Consider the following 12,928-nt stretch of genomic DNA (forward strand, 5'->3'; position numbering starts at 1 on the left):
CAGAGGAGCTGCTGGTCCTGGTGCTCCCATCCAACAGCACCTGTAGGACAAGGCACATTCTGTCCCCCTCCTCTTTCTCCTCCCCCCGGCAGATTTGGGGTGCTGGCTCCTGGAAAGCAGGAGACAGAAAGCAGGTCCTATGCCCACAGTGGAGGTTTCATTGCCATCACCCCCTACAGCCCCCCACCCTCTACCACTCGCTGAGGCGCAGGATGAGGGTCTCTCCATCATGGGGAATGTAGTCGGCGACACCTGCAGAGGGAGGGACAGTGACCTCAGGTGAGACTGGGGGCCCCAGGGGCCATGGGGACCGCCTGGGACCCCCACTGCCTCCCCAGGGACCCCCACCCATCACTTACCTGTCAGCAGGGGGGTGCTGGGGGCTGTCAGGAGCTGCCAGTAGTTCCGCTTCTCCTGCCGGGCCTCCAGCCCCAGCACCTGGGTCAGGTAGGGGCCCTGGGGGGTGTCCTGGGTGTCAAACCTGAGGAGTGGCAGAGGGCAGTGAGGGGGATGAGTGTCCAGCCTTGGCACTGCTGGCAGTGGGACAGGGCAGCTCCCAAGGGAGCTGGGCAGTGCGAACCAGGGTGAGCCCTTGGTGTGGGTGCAGGACATGTGGCCACCCCAGTGTGACCCCAGGGGACCCCAGGTGGGTCACATACGTGAAGTGGGGTTCCTGTGCAGTGGCCGCCCCGAGCACATCCAGCAGGGAGGCGGCAGCGGGCGTGGACACCCGCCGGTCGTAGAGCTGGAGCTCGGAACACCAGGGCTGGGCACACTCCACCACCAGCCGCACTGTCTTGTTCCCTGGCACCTCAGTCGGGGGCTCCACGTCGAGGGGTGTCAGTGTATCTGTGAGAAGCCACCACGGAGTTGATGAACACCCGGCCACCACCGCGGTGGCACTGGCACCAACCCCATCCCGGCTGCCCCCAGCTCGTACCCGACTCCTCCTGGCAGTGCATGGAGGCGATGTCCAGGTAGGAGTGGCCGTGCAGCACTGGCAGCACCTGGGCCATGGTGGTGGCCGTGCCGAAGGCATCCAGGTTCTCCAGCAGCGCAGCCATGGCCCGGCTGTAAGCTGGCTCTGTGTGGCACATGCCTGTGGCCTGGAACACCTGGAGCAGGAGGGAGGTGGTGGGGCAGCAAGAAGAGGAGGGAGGTGATTGGGCACTGGGGCACTGCAGGGCTGAGCATCACCTGCCCTGGGGCAGCTGCCTCTGCCCAGGCACCACCATCTGCATCTGTACCTGCACCCACACCCCACATCTGCACCCACATCTTGCATCTGCACCTGTAGCTGTATCTACACCCACATCTGCACCTGCCTACACCCTCACCTGCAGCCTTCTGCACCTGCACCCCACATCTGCACCTGTACTTTTATCTGCACCCATATCTGCTCCTGTGCCCACACCCACATCTGCACCCAAACCTGCATCTACACCCACATCTGCACCCAAACCTGCATCTACACCCACATCTGCACCCAAACCTGCATCTACACCCACATCTGCACCCGCACCTGTACCTGCACCCACATCAGCACCTGCAGCCCCACCTCCCCTTGCCAATTCCTGCTCCCATGCCAGAAGTCCCCTCAGGTGACCCCCACCTGCAGGGCCCAGGGGGTGCTGTAGATGTTGCCGATGATGCCCTCGGGTCCCTGAGCCTGGGCCATGCTCCTGCTCACCCTGTGCACGGTGTCCCGGAGCTCAGCCGCCAGCCTGGCCCCCACCAGCCTCCTGTGCTCCAGGCAGGCGAAGGCCAGTGCCAGCACAGCCTCTGTGTCTGCAGGGACACCGCGGGGTCACCGTGGGCTCACCCCCCGCCGGGTGCCCCCGCCTGTGCCCACGGGCCCTCACCCACGGCGCCGTGCCCGAGCCGGCCGCGGTGCTGTGCCTCCAGGAGCCGGCGGATCACCTCCTCCCGCACCCGCTTGTGGTGCACACACAGCGCCAGCACACCCAGCCCGTACTGGTAGTAATTGGTGAGGGGGTGGCCGTGCCGCCGGGAGCCTGGGGAAGACAGGGGGTGTCACCAGGGTGAGTGAAGTCCCACCCTGTGGGTGCCCAGGTGGGTGGTCACCCCGTGGGGACACTCACCTGTCCAGTCCTCCTCCAGGTAGTATTTGAGCCACGTCACCAGCGCCCGGTGGGGTTTGGTTGGGGGACAGGTGGCCCTCAGCCCCAGCAGGTACAGTGCCAGCCGCCCCGTCTGCGGCCACTCTGCGCCCCTGCAAGGCACCGGGCACCTCCCAGGACACCACCAAGGGTGTCACCCTGCCCTCAGGGTACCTCCAGGACCCCACACTGGGGGTGTCACCCTGCCCTGGGGCTCCCAGGACCCTGCTGGCGGTGTCACCCTATCCTCAGGGCACCTCCCAGGACCCCACCAGGGGTGTCACCCCGTGACATGGGTGATTTCAGGGCACCCCGTGTCCCCCAGGACACCCACACGTACGTGCTGAGCTCAGCATCCTGCTCAGGGTAGCCATGGGCCTGCACGCTCCTGTGGGGACCTGAGGTCAGTGTGTGGGACAGGGGCGTCCCCAAAGGCCCGTGGGGAGCCCCGGTGTCCCCATAGGGGTCCCGGTGTCCCCCCAGTGTCCCACCTGCCATAGGGGTGCTGGAAGGCGCGGTGCAGCCTCTCCAGGTAGTGCTGCTCCAGCTGCAGGTTGTGCTCCCGGCCCAGGCGCAGCCCCAGGTACGTGGTGGGGTCGGGGTCCCGCGCAGGGTCCCCCGCCAGCCCCAGCAGCCGCGCACTCAGCGCCCGCACGGCCCCCGCCGGCCCCGGGGGGGGCTCTGCCCACGACCCCCGGGGAGGGAGCGCAGGTGAGGGAGCACAGGGGGCTGAGACCACCCCCTGCAGCATCTGCAGCCCCCCGCAGCTCTGTGGGGATGGAGCCCCGGCACCCAGCCCTGCCGTGCACCCAACACCCTCTGTGTGCCCCCACTAATCCCAAAACCTCGAGATTTCCCACAAACAAAGAGGGAGAAACAAAGGAAGAGCCGTAAAGAGAAACACAGAGAGCCCAGCAGAACCCCCCTCCCTGACACCCCTCTGTGACACCCCTGTCCCAATGTCCCTGTGGGACCCCCGGGGGGTGAGCAGGGGCTGGCTCCGGGCAGGGGAAGGGGCTGCAGGAATCAGGCTCGTGGGGGGAGCTGAGCCCTGGAAAACGCATCCCCGAGGGATTTCACGAGGGCCCCGGGACTGGGGAGCAGGGCTGGGGTACAGGGTGGGGTTTGTCACCCCAGCCCTGCCCCTCAGGGACCCCCCGGCCCCGGGGGGGTCCCGGGCAGGTCGGGGGTCCCGGGGCCGCACTCACCGCAGCGCTGGGCGGACAGGACCGCGGGCGGCAGCAGCAGGACGAGCAGCAGCCACATGCTGGAGAGGGACAGAGGGGGACACGGAGGGGACACGGCACCGCCGGACGCCCGGGAGCGGCAGGATGAGCCCGGGCGGGACCGGGACAGCACGGGAAGCTGGGGCGGGAGGCCGTTTCCGCACGTCGGGGCCGAGTCAGCACAAACGGGACAGAACTTTGGCTGGGAGCGGGGGCATCACGGGGGCTGTGCTGGGTCACCCTGCCCCGGGTCACCCTGCTCCGAGCAGCCCAAAAATAAAGACAGGCGTGAAATCCCACAAATCCGGTGCCTTTGAAAACGAGAATCCACTCCTCGCTTCCAACCGGGATTTAACAGAGAAAACGAGGATTAATCAGCCCCACCCCGGAGCCGGAGGGGGGGGGGGGAGCTGAGCCCCAAAAAGTAACTCCCTAAAGCCGGGGGGTCCCGAGCCCCAAAAGGTAAAACCCCGTAGCCGGGGGTGGGTGTGGAGGGCTGAGCCCAAAAGCCGAATCCCCCCAGCCCGGGACCCTTTGGGGCTCAGCCCAGGGCCCCCAGGCTGGGGGGACCGGTCTGGGGACTCCCTGCTCCCAAACCCTCCTGAATCTTGGCGGGGAGGGGAGGCGAGTTCGGGGGTCATGACTCCCTCGGGCTCGGCGGGACCCCCGGGAGCGCCCCGAACCCTCCCGGGGTGCCTAGGGCTCCGGGGGGGCGGCGCCCCCGGCACTGGAGGGGGTGAAGCACCCCGGAGCCCAGCCAAACTCGCGGGGGACGGGGCTGTGGGGGCTCGGGGGGGGGGGGGTGGCAGTGCCGCGGGGGCTGTTGGGAGGCCCGGGACCCCCAGGCCGTGGCACGATCCCCCGTCCGCGCCCCCCGGGTGGGGCCGGGACCCCCGGGATATCCCGGCATGCCCCGCGCGGGAGGACCGGCCTACCTCGGGATATCCCGGCATGCCCCGCGCCTCAGGACCCCTCACCGCAGCGCTCTGGGCTGCCCGCCGAGCGCCTGACAGACCGCTGTCCTGTCTCCTGCGTCTCTCGTCCCGCCCGCTCCGCTCACGGTGTCCGCGCAGTCCCCGTGCCCGGCGCAGGGCGGCTCTGGTGTGCTCAGGCGCGGCGCGGGCAGCCCGGGGTCCAGCGGCGGCGGGAGCGCGTGGCTCGGCAGGGCCATGGGGGGGGTGGAGAAGAAGAAGGTACCGGGACCCCGACCCCGTCCCTCCCCAGACTGTCCCATCCCTGTGCCATCCCTCCGGGGCTGCGCCCACACCCCCGGGGCCCGTGCCCGTCCCTCCGGTGCCTTCCTGTGTCGTGTCCCTCCTCCCCTCCGGTGCCCGCCCCCGGTCCCGGTGTCTCCCCCCCTCCAATGCCCCCCCTCCGCCCCCGTGATCCCCGGTCGGTGCCCGCTGCCCCACTCGCCCCCCTCGCTGTCCGTGCCCGGCGGTCCCTCTCAGCCCCCATCCCATCCCTGGGTCCCGTTTCCCCCCGGTTCCGGGGGTCTCCTCACCCTCCCCCCCATCTCCCCGCAGTACGAGCGCGGAGCCGCCACCAACTACATCACCCGCAACCGGGCGCGGAAGAAGCTGCAGCTGAGCCTGCCCGACTTCAGGTGCACCCGGGACCCCCAAACTCCTCCTGCAGGGACCCCGCACCCCTTGAACTCACTCCCCTCCAGAGCCCCTGAGCCCCCCGGGACCCCCAGAATCCCCTCTGAATCCCCTCTGGACACACCCCCCCCAAACACCCCAAACCCCCTGAACTCCCTCCGGGACCCCCTTGATGACTGCCCTGGGACCCCCAGGGCCCTCCCGAGACAGCAGTGGGAGATGGAGCCTGTGATGGGTGTGTGGGGTGGCCCTGGGACCTCCTGAACCCCCTCCAGGGGGTGGCCCTTGGGTGTCCCTGTCCCTTGGGAGCAGGATGGATTGTCTTGTGTGTCCTGGGGTGTGTCCCAGGATTCCAGGTGCCAAGTTTGGGGGTTCCCTCCCGACCAAGGGCAGGGCCTGGAGTGTCCAGGGGTGCTGTGTCCCCATGTCCCAGCCCTGTCCCCTCCCCAGGCGCCTCTGCATCCTCAAGGGGATCTACCCCCATGAGCCCAAGCACAAGAAGAAGGTGAACAAAGGCTCCACAGCCCCCAGGACCTTCTACCTGCTCAAGGACATCAAATTCCTGCTCCATGAGCCCATCGTCAACAAATTCCGGGAATACAAGGTGATTGTCCCACCCCAGGGGCTGCTGGGGCTGGTCCTGGAGCACTCAGGAGCACTCACCTCCCCCATCCCCACAGGTGTTTGTGCGGAAGCTCCGGAAGGCGTATGGGAAGAGCGAGTGGAGCACCGTGGAACGGCTGAAGGACAACAAACCCACCTACAAACTCGACCACATCGTGAAGGAGAGGTGAGGAGAGTCCTGGCAGAGCCACAGGGAGCCCACCTGGAGCTTAGTGTATCCCGCTCTGGAGGCCCAGCACAGGGAGGACGTGGAGCTGCTGGAGAGAGTCCAGAGGAGGCCCCGGAGATGCTGCCAGGGCTGGAGCCCCTCTGCTCTGGAGCCAGGCTGGGAGAGCTGGGGGGTTTCACCTGGAGAAGAGAAGGCTCCAGGGAGAGCTGAGAGCCCCTTCCAGGGCCTAAAGGGGCTCCAGGAGAGCTGGAGAGGGACTGGGGACAAGGGATGGAGGGACAGGACACAGGGAATGGCTTCCTACTGCCAGAGGGCAGGGATAGATGGGAGATTGGGAAGAAATTGTTCCCTGTGAGGGTGGTGAGGCCCTGGCACAGGTTGCCCAGAGAAGCTGTGGCTGCCCCTGGATCCCTGGAAGTGTCCAAGGCCAGGCTGGACGGGGCTTGGAGCAACCTGGTCTAGTGGGAGGTGTTCCTGCCAATGGCAGGGGGTGGGACTGGATGATCTTTAAGGTCCCTTCCAACACAAACCATTCTGGGATTCCTTCACCACATCCACCCCTCTCTGGGCACCCACCTCCTGTGTATTTTCTGGGGATGTTGGTGTCAATAGGTGTCTCTGGGCTGGAGGAGTGAGCAGGGAGCTCCTGGCCACCCTGGATGGCTCCAGGGGGACACTGAGGGCTCCCTCCTGTCCCTGCACAGTGCTTTCCTCAGAGGGAGGGCTGGTTGAGGGTTAATTGTGCCCATGGCTTTGGTGACAGTGAGCAAGGAGGGGACACAGGAAGGAGGGAAGGAATGGGCATTGGCAGGAGGGAAGGAACAGGCTCTGGCAGGTCTCTTCCTTGTCCCTGTGGTGCCTGGGACCTCCCTGTGCTGGTGTGCAGAAAGAAGCAGTGCTGAGAAGTGACCTGTGCCACAGGCCATGGGCCGTGTGTGTGTCGTGTCTGTGTGTGTGTCCTCAGGGGTCCAGGCTGGAATCTCCCACACTCAAAACCTGTGGGTGCCCTAAACCCTGTTCACACCCACCTCATGTTATGAGGTGCTACTGTGTCCTCTGGGGAGCCCCGAGCCCCAGGAGCTGTGTGGCTGTGACTCCTCAGTGCCTAGGAGGGACACTCATCCCTGTGGGTCCTCTGGAGGACAACTGGAGTTGTGTCAAGGGGAGGGTTAGGTTGGATCTCAGGGAAAGGTTCTTCCCCCAGAGGCTGGTTGGGCACTGCCCAGGCTCCCCAGGGCAGTGGGCACAGCCCCAAGGCTGCCAGAGCTCCAGAGGGTTTGGACAGTGCTCTGAGGGACAGGGTGGGATTGTTGGGTGTCTGTGCAGGGCCAGGGGTTGGACTGGATGATCCTTGTGGGTTCCTCCCAGTTCAGGACATTCCATGGTTCTGTGACCAACTCTGGTGGGATGTGCAGGTGGATGTTCCATGTTTCCAATTCCTTTCTCTCCCGGGGTCTCCCCCAGCCCCAGCAGCTGGACAGCAGGGCCGGGTGTGATCCTCATTCCCTTTCCCCTGGACACAGGTACCCCACGTTCATCGATGCCCTGCGGGACCTGGACGATGCCCTGTCCATGTGCTTCCTGTTCTCCACCTTCCCCCGGACAGGGAAGTGCCATGTCCAGACCATCCAGCTGTGCCGGCGCCTGGCCGTGGAATTCCAGAACTACGTCATCGCCTCCCGCTCCCTGCGCAAGGTGGGCACGGGGAGAGGGACAGGACAGGCCCCCCTGCCCGGGGGGCATGGGGGTGGTGGGTTTGGGCAGCGGGAGGGCACTGGGAGGGTATTGGGAGGGCACTGGCCCAGCTGTGCTGGAGCTGCCAGTGGGGTGCGTGTCCCACTGGGATGTTTGATCCTCCCTGAGGAGGAAGCAACTAAGCCAGGGGAAGGGGGAGCGAGGACAGGGACACAGCATCCCCATGGCCTTCCTCCCCCTAAGCCCTCACTGTGGTCCTGCCAGGTCTTCCTCTCCATCAAGGGCATCTACTACCAGGCAGAGGTGCTGGGCCAGCCCGTCACCTGGATCACCCCCTACGCCTTCGCCCATGACGTGAGTACCTGGGAAGGGCACGGTGGGATCCTGTGCCCAGGGAGGGGCTGAGGGTCCATCCTGAGGCAGAGGAGGCAGTGCCCAGCCTGTGGTGAGCCCACGGGGCCTGGCTCAGGGGGCACATGTGGACACAGCCCTCTGTTACCCCGGGGCTGCCTGTACCAGTCTCCCCAGTTCCTCGTGTCCTCAGTTATTAATACACACCTTTACCAGTCATTAAAGATTAACCTGCAGGAACGAGGGAAACAGGGAAGGGATGAGTCAGATCCTGCAGCCTTGAGCAGGGAGGTTCTGCTGTGTCCCCACACAGCAGGACAAGGGGGGCTGTGGGTGCCACTATGCTGGGACAGCCATGTGCCCCCCTGAGCCTTGTCAGGCAGGAGGTCACGGGCACAGCAGTGCCCTCTCCATTCACTCCCAGGATTTTCAAGGCTGGACACTGTTAGATTGGGTCTTTGTGGTTTTGAATCATAGAATCCCGGAATGGTTTGGACTGGAAGAGACCTTAAGGATCATGTCATTCCACCCCCTGCCATGGGCGGGGACACCTTCCACTGTCCCAGGTTGCTCCAAGCCCCGTCCAGCCTGGCCTTGGACACTTCCAGGGATCCAGAGGCAGCCACAGCTTCTCTGGGCAACCTGTGCCAGGGCCTCACCACCCTCACAGGGAACAATTTCTTCCCAATCTCCCATCTAACCCTGCCCTCTGGCAGTGGGAAGCCATTCCCCTTTGTCCTCATCCTCCTTGTCCTGCTCTTGTGCTGTTCTTGTCCAACTCTGCCACACCCTGCACTCCTCACCCTGATTTGAAGTCCCTGGGCCAAGTCCCAAGGTCCCCATCCATGATGGGATGAGGTGTTCCGTGCTTCCCAGCAGGACAGGGTGGCAGCAGGACCCTGCTTGCACCTGGGGAGCTCTCCCTGCCCAGGGTTTGGCGGTGGCTATGACCTGACTTGTGAAGGGGGTAGGATTAGGTTGGATCTTAGGAAAAGATTCTTCCCCCAGAGGGTGGTTGGGCACTGCCCAGGCTCCCCAGGGCAGTGGGCACAGCCCCAAGGCTGCCAGAGCTCCAGGAGGGTTTGGACAGTTCTCTGAGGGACAGGGTGAGATTGTTGGGTGCCTGTGCAGGGCCAGGGGTTGGACTGATGATCCTTGTGGGTCCCTTCCTAAATGGGGATACTCCATGACCTTCCTCCCCACGTGGATGGGATGGACCCCTGTCCCTGCAGAGAGGGTCCTTTATCCACACATTCTCCCCTGCCATGTGCCTGCAGCACCCCACAGACGTGGATTACCGGGTCATGGCCACCTTCACCGAGTTCTACACCACCCTCCTGGGCTTCGTCAACTTCCGCCTCTACCACTCCCTCAACCTGCTCTACCCCCCCAAGGTGAGGCCATGGGGTCACTGCTGGGACCCCCCCTGGGGTGGTGCAGGGGGGGATGTTTGGGAGCTGCCTCCCCACCTCTGTTCCTCCCCAGATCGACAGCCAGGCTGATGCTGAGCTGAAGCCCACGGAGGGCAAGGAGTATGCCATGGATTCAGAGAGCTACCTGGAGGTGAGGGACACTGATGGCACCATGGGACTGAGGGGTGGAGGGGGCTGATCCAAAACGCCTTGTCCCTGTAGGGAAGAGCTGGGCTTGGCCTCGGGCTCCACCAGCCTCCCCCTGTGTGGCAGGAGACCCTCCAGAGCCCCATGCTGGGGACTGTCCATGGAGGAGGCTGAATTCTGCCCAATCCCTGGGTCTTTTGGCTCTGAGAAATCCCTTTCCTCCATGGGGCTGCCCCTTTTCCCACCCCCTGGATATGACTCCATCTCCTCCCACTGCAGAGACTGTCAGCTCTGAGCTCCAGCCTGGCCCGAGTAGTGGCACCAACCCACGAGGACGAGGTGGAGATGGACGAGTTCCCAGTGGAGGGGGTAAGAACCTGGTGGGGGACTCATGCCTGCCTGTCCTGTGCCCAGGCAAAGGCTGGCAGGGCCAGCGAGGTGCTGGGAGTCTGGGGACAGCACCTGAGACCCCCCCCTTGCAGAGGGGGCTTGGCAGGGGGTGTTGGGGAGGAGGCTGAAGGCTTTGCTCCAAGCAGGAGACGGCAGAACAGATGGATGCCAAGAAGAAGGAACAGGAGGCCCTGGAGAAGCACAAGAAGCTGTTTGAGGGGCTGCGCTTCTTCCTCAACAGGGAGGTGCCTCGGGAGCCTCTGGCCTTCGTCATCCGGTGCGTGGGGGGTGGGACACCCTGGGCAGCCCTGGCCTCCCACAGCCCCTCTGCCGGGCCCACCCTGCCCGATGTCCCACGGGTGAGGTGACCCCGAGGGTCCCACCAACCTGCCTGACTCCTTGATGGGCTTTTCTGGCAGGAGCTTTGGTGGCCAGGTCTCCTGGGACAAGTCCCTGTGCATTGGGGCCACTTACGATGCCACCGACCCCTCCATCACCCACCACATCATCGACCGGCCCCGCGTGGAGAAGCAGGTGGTGGGCAGGTGGGTGAGACAGGGGCCTGTCCCCAGAACGGCCACGGGGGCCACCCCAGAGCTGTTCCACGGGCTCCAGAGCCTGAGGTGGGGTCCCTCTGCCTCCCCCAGGTACTACCTGCAGCCTCAGTGGGTGTTTGACTCGGTCAATGCCAAACTGTGCCTTCCTGTGGCCGATTACTTCCCGGGTGTCCTGCTGCCCCCACACTTGTCACCCTTCGTGACGGAGCAGGAGGGTGACTACGTGCCTCCGGAGAAGCTGAAGCTGCTGGCCCTGCAACGGGGAGAGAACCCAGGTGATGGGAGCCATGGAGGAGTTTCAGAGCTGGGCAGGTGCCAGTGTCTGCTCTGGAGCCCCTCAGGGGTAACCATGGTCTCTCCTTGTAGATGAGGAGAGTGAGGAAGAGGAAGAAGAGGAGGAGGAAGAGGAGGATGACAATGACAAAGAAGAGGATGAGGAAGATGAGTCTGAAAAGGAAGAGGAGATGAAGTTAAAGAAGATGGAAGAGCAGAAGACTCAGAGCAACAAGGTGGGTGCCGGCAGCGGGGTGGGTGCCCTGGAAGGAAACGGGTGGGCACTGCCCTTGCTGAGGCTCTGCTCACTGTGGGGTGTTCTTGTCCTGGGACTGCTGGGGTACTCACAGGATCCTGGAATGGTTTGGGTTTGGAGGGACTTTAAAGCTCATCTCATTCCACCCCCACCATGGGCAGGGGCACCTTCCACTAGCCCAGGTTGCTCCAAGCCCCATCCAACCTGACCTGGAACATTTCCAGGGATGCTCTGGGTCCCATGTTTGTGAACTGTGGCTGTTTCGTGGCCCCTGGTGAATGGGCTGGAAATGGGGGTGGATTCCTGGGATTTAGGTTCCTGAGCTCTCTGGCTCCCACAGGCGCTTCCCGTGAAGGTGACAGCGGGGAAGGTGCGGGTGGAGGACAAGCAGCGCCTGGAGCAGGAGCAGCAGAGCGAGGAGAAGCGCCTGGCCATCATGATGATGAAGAAGAGGGAGAAATACCTCTACAAGAAGATCATGTTCGGCAAGAAGCGTAAAGTCCGTGAGGTACGAGCTCTGTGGGACAGGGCCCTTCACCAGCATCCTGGGATGGGCTCTTCCCAAATCTCCTTGTTCCTTCTTCTCTGTACCTGGAGAAGGTGTTGAGGGCAGGTGGGCAGGGGTGAGGCTCTACCAGCCCCTTCCCAGCACCCCCAGGCTGCCCCATGGCAGGGCAGAGCTCCTCGTGCTCCCTCGAGACTCTGCCTCACGGCCTCTCTCTGTGTCCCACACCTGATCCTGGTACTGTGGGATCCATCCTCACCTACAGCTGGAGGTTTGGTGGGACTGAGGGTCTGCGGATGGGTCTGCTCTGACCGTGGGTCTCGGGGGTCTCTCCACAGGCCAACAAACTGGCTGCGAAGAGGAAAGCCCACGACACGGCCCTCAAGGAGGAGAAGAAGAGCAAGAAGGCACAACGAGCATGATGGGGCTGGGGGCTCCCAGAGGGGGCTGGAGGATAGTTTTCCACTTTTGCTGTTGAGTGGAAATCCCTCGGCTTTGCTCCTGAGACAGAAATGCTGTATTGAAACGTTTCCCATCTGTAAATACACCTCCTGCTGTGCCTCTCCCATGGCTTCCTCCACAGAATCCATGTCACAAGGACTGTCCTCTCCATGCTAGAGCCACCTCTGTGTGAGGAGGAGGTCGAGAAGAGCTCCAGGCTTTGGAATGTTCCATATGGATTTGCACAGCCCTGGGTGCCAGATCCAGGCTCCCTTGCACAGAGGAGTGCAGAGCCCAAAGTGCTCCCCAGTATCCACATAGAAAACCATATTCCCTTATATTTTTATTTTTAAATAAAGGTGATGCTTTCCTGGCGGTGTTTGTTCCCTCTGCCTGGGCACGGGGGAGGCTCCTCATCCTGCTTTTGGGATGTGTGTGGGGCTGATGAGGATGCACGAGGAACTGCCATGGCCAATGCCAGGGCTGCCAACACCCCTGGCATCAGCAACATCATCCCCCACTCCATTTTTTCCTCCCGAAACACCTTGGAGAAACCTTTTCCTGTGCTGTGGTATCTCATGGGGTTTATGGGGACACCTTTGTTCCCAGGTGTGGGGAAGGCTCTGTCATCCCATGGGGATTTTTGGAGGACACCCCCTGGCACTGCTGAGGGGACATGGGTGGCCTGTGGGGTCATGGCAGTGCTGCCAGTCCCAGGGGTGACCTTTCCTGGCAGTGAGTGAGCTCAGACAGGGAATGATGGGAAATGCCCAGCTTGTGGAATTTAGATTTATTTTCTTTTCCTAGATTTTTTTTACTTTATAATTTTTACTTTTCTTTTTTCCCCTTTTTTCTTTCTTCTTTGAATTTCTTTGTTTTTTAGATTTTTCCTTTTGCAATTAGCTTTTCTTTTTTCTTTTTTCTTTTTTCCTTTTTTTTCCTTTTTTTCCTTTTTTTTTTTTCCTTTTTTTTCCTTTTTTTTCCTTTTTTTCCTTTTTTTTCCTTTTTTCCCTTTTTTTTCCTTTTTTCCTTTTTTCCTTTTTCCTTTTTCCTTCTTTCCTTTTTTCCTTTTTTTCCTTTTTTCCTTTTTTCCTTTTTTCTTTATTTCTTTTTTCTTTATTCCTTTTTTCCTTTTTTTCATTTTTTCTTTTTTTCCTT

The 12,928-nt window shown here is 62.5% G+C and overlaps 2 protein-coding genes across 3 annotated transcripts; one reads left to right on the top strand and one right to left on the bottom strand.

The window, feature by feature from the left end:
• Positions 1-135: 135 nt before the first annotated feature.
• TCN2 (transcobalamin 2) lies at positions 136-3,854 on the bottom strand. Of its 2 annotated transcripts, XM_032705986.1 has the most exons (10): positions 3,329-3,854; positions 2,612-2,801; positions 2,461-2,508; positions 2,103-2,233; positions 1,863-2,015; positions 1,613-1,788; positions 941-1,115; positions 660-849; positions 360-481; positions 136-252 (listed from the first exon to the last, which is right to left on the bottom strand). In XM_032705986.1, exons 1-10 carry the CDS (start codon positions 3,384-3,386, stop codon positions 191-193), a joined length of 1,305 nt encoding a protein of 434 aa, XP_032561877.1. In that variant the 5' UTR covers positions 3,387-3,854; the 3' UTR covers positions 136-190. The 2 variants fall into 2 exon arrangements, with proteins under 2 accessions (XP_032561877.1, XP_032561876.1); XM_032705985.1 differs by having other exon boundaries at positions 2,612-3,854.
• Positions 3,855-4,321: 467 nt separating this feature from the next.
• PES1 (pescadillo ribosomal biogenesis factor 1) lies at positions 4,322-12,144 on the top strand. Its single transcript, XM_032705977.1, has 15 exons — positions 4,322-4,539; positions 4,873-4,952; positions 5,401-5,554; positions 5,631-5,740; positions 7,267-7,438; positions 7,703-7,792; positions 9,067-9,183; positions 9,275-9,352; positions 9,628-9,717; positions 9,885-10,015; positions 10,158-10,283; positions 10,386-10,570; positions 10,662-10,804; positions 11,165-11,332; positions 11,668-12,144. The coding sequence occupies exons 1-15, from the start codon at positions 4,516-4,518 to the stop codon at positions 11,749-11,751; spliced, it is 1,752 nt and encodes a 583-aa protein (XP_032561868.1). The 5' UTR covers positions 4,322-4,515; the 3' UTR covers positions 11,752-12,144.
• The last annotated feature ends 784 nt before the right edge of the window (positions 12,145-12,928 follow it).

Source organism: Chiroxiphia lanceolata, chromosome 18 (genome assembly GCF_009829145.1).
Source record: "Chiroxiphia lanceolata isolate bChiLan1 chromosome 18, bChiLan1.pri, whole genome shotgun sequence".
In the NCBI taxonomy this organism is placed as follows: domain Eukaryota; kingdom Metazoa; phylum Chordata; class Aves; order Passeriformes; family Pipridae; genus Chiroxiphia; species Chiroxiphia lanceolata.

Bases quoted from the DNA above. Each gene is read 5' to 3' on its own strand.
- TCN2 (XM_032705985.1), bottom strand. From the start codon at position 2,871: ATGCTGCAGGGGGTGGTCTCAGCCCCCTGTGCTCCCTCACCTGCGCTC. The intron at 2,234-2,460 runs GTACGTGTGGGT...GGTGCCTTGCAG, and splicing joins CAGGATGCTGAGCTCAGCAC to GGGCGCAGAGTGGCCGCAGA. The intron at 850-940 runs GTACGAGCTGGG...GGCTTCTCACAG, and splicing joins GCACTGCCAGGAGGAGTCGG to ATACACTGACACCCCTCGAC.
- PES1 (XM_032705977.1), top strand. From the start codon at position 4,516: ATGGGGGGGGTGGAGAAGAAGAAG. The intron at 4,540-4,872 runs GTACCGGGACCC...ATCTCCCCGCAG, and splicing joins GGGGGGTGGAGAAGAAGAAG to TACGAGCGCGGAGCCGCCAC. The intron at 5,555-5,630 runs GTGATTGTCCCA...CCATCCCCACAG, and splicing joins ACAAATTCCGGGAATACAAG to GTGTTTGTGCGGAAGCTCCG.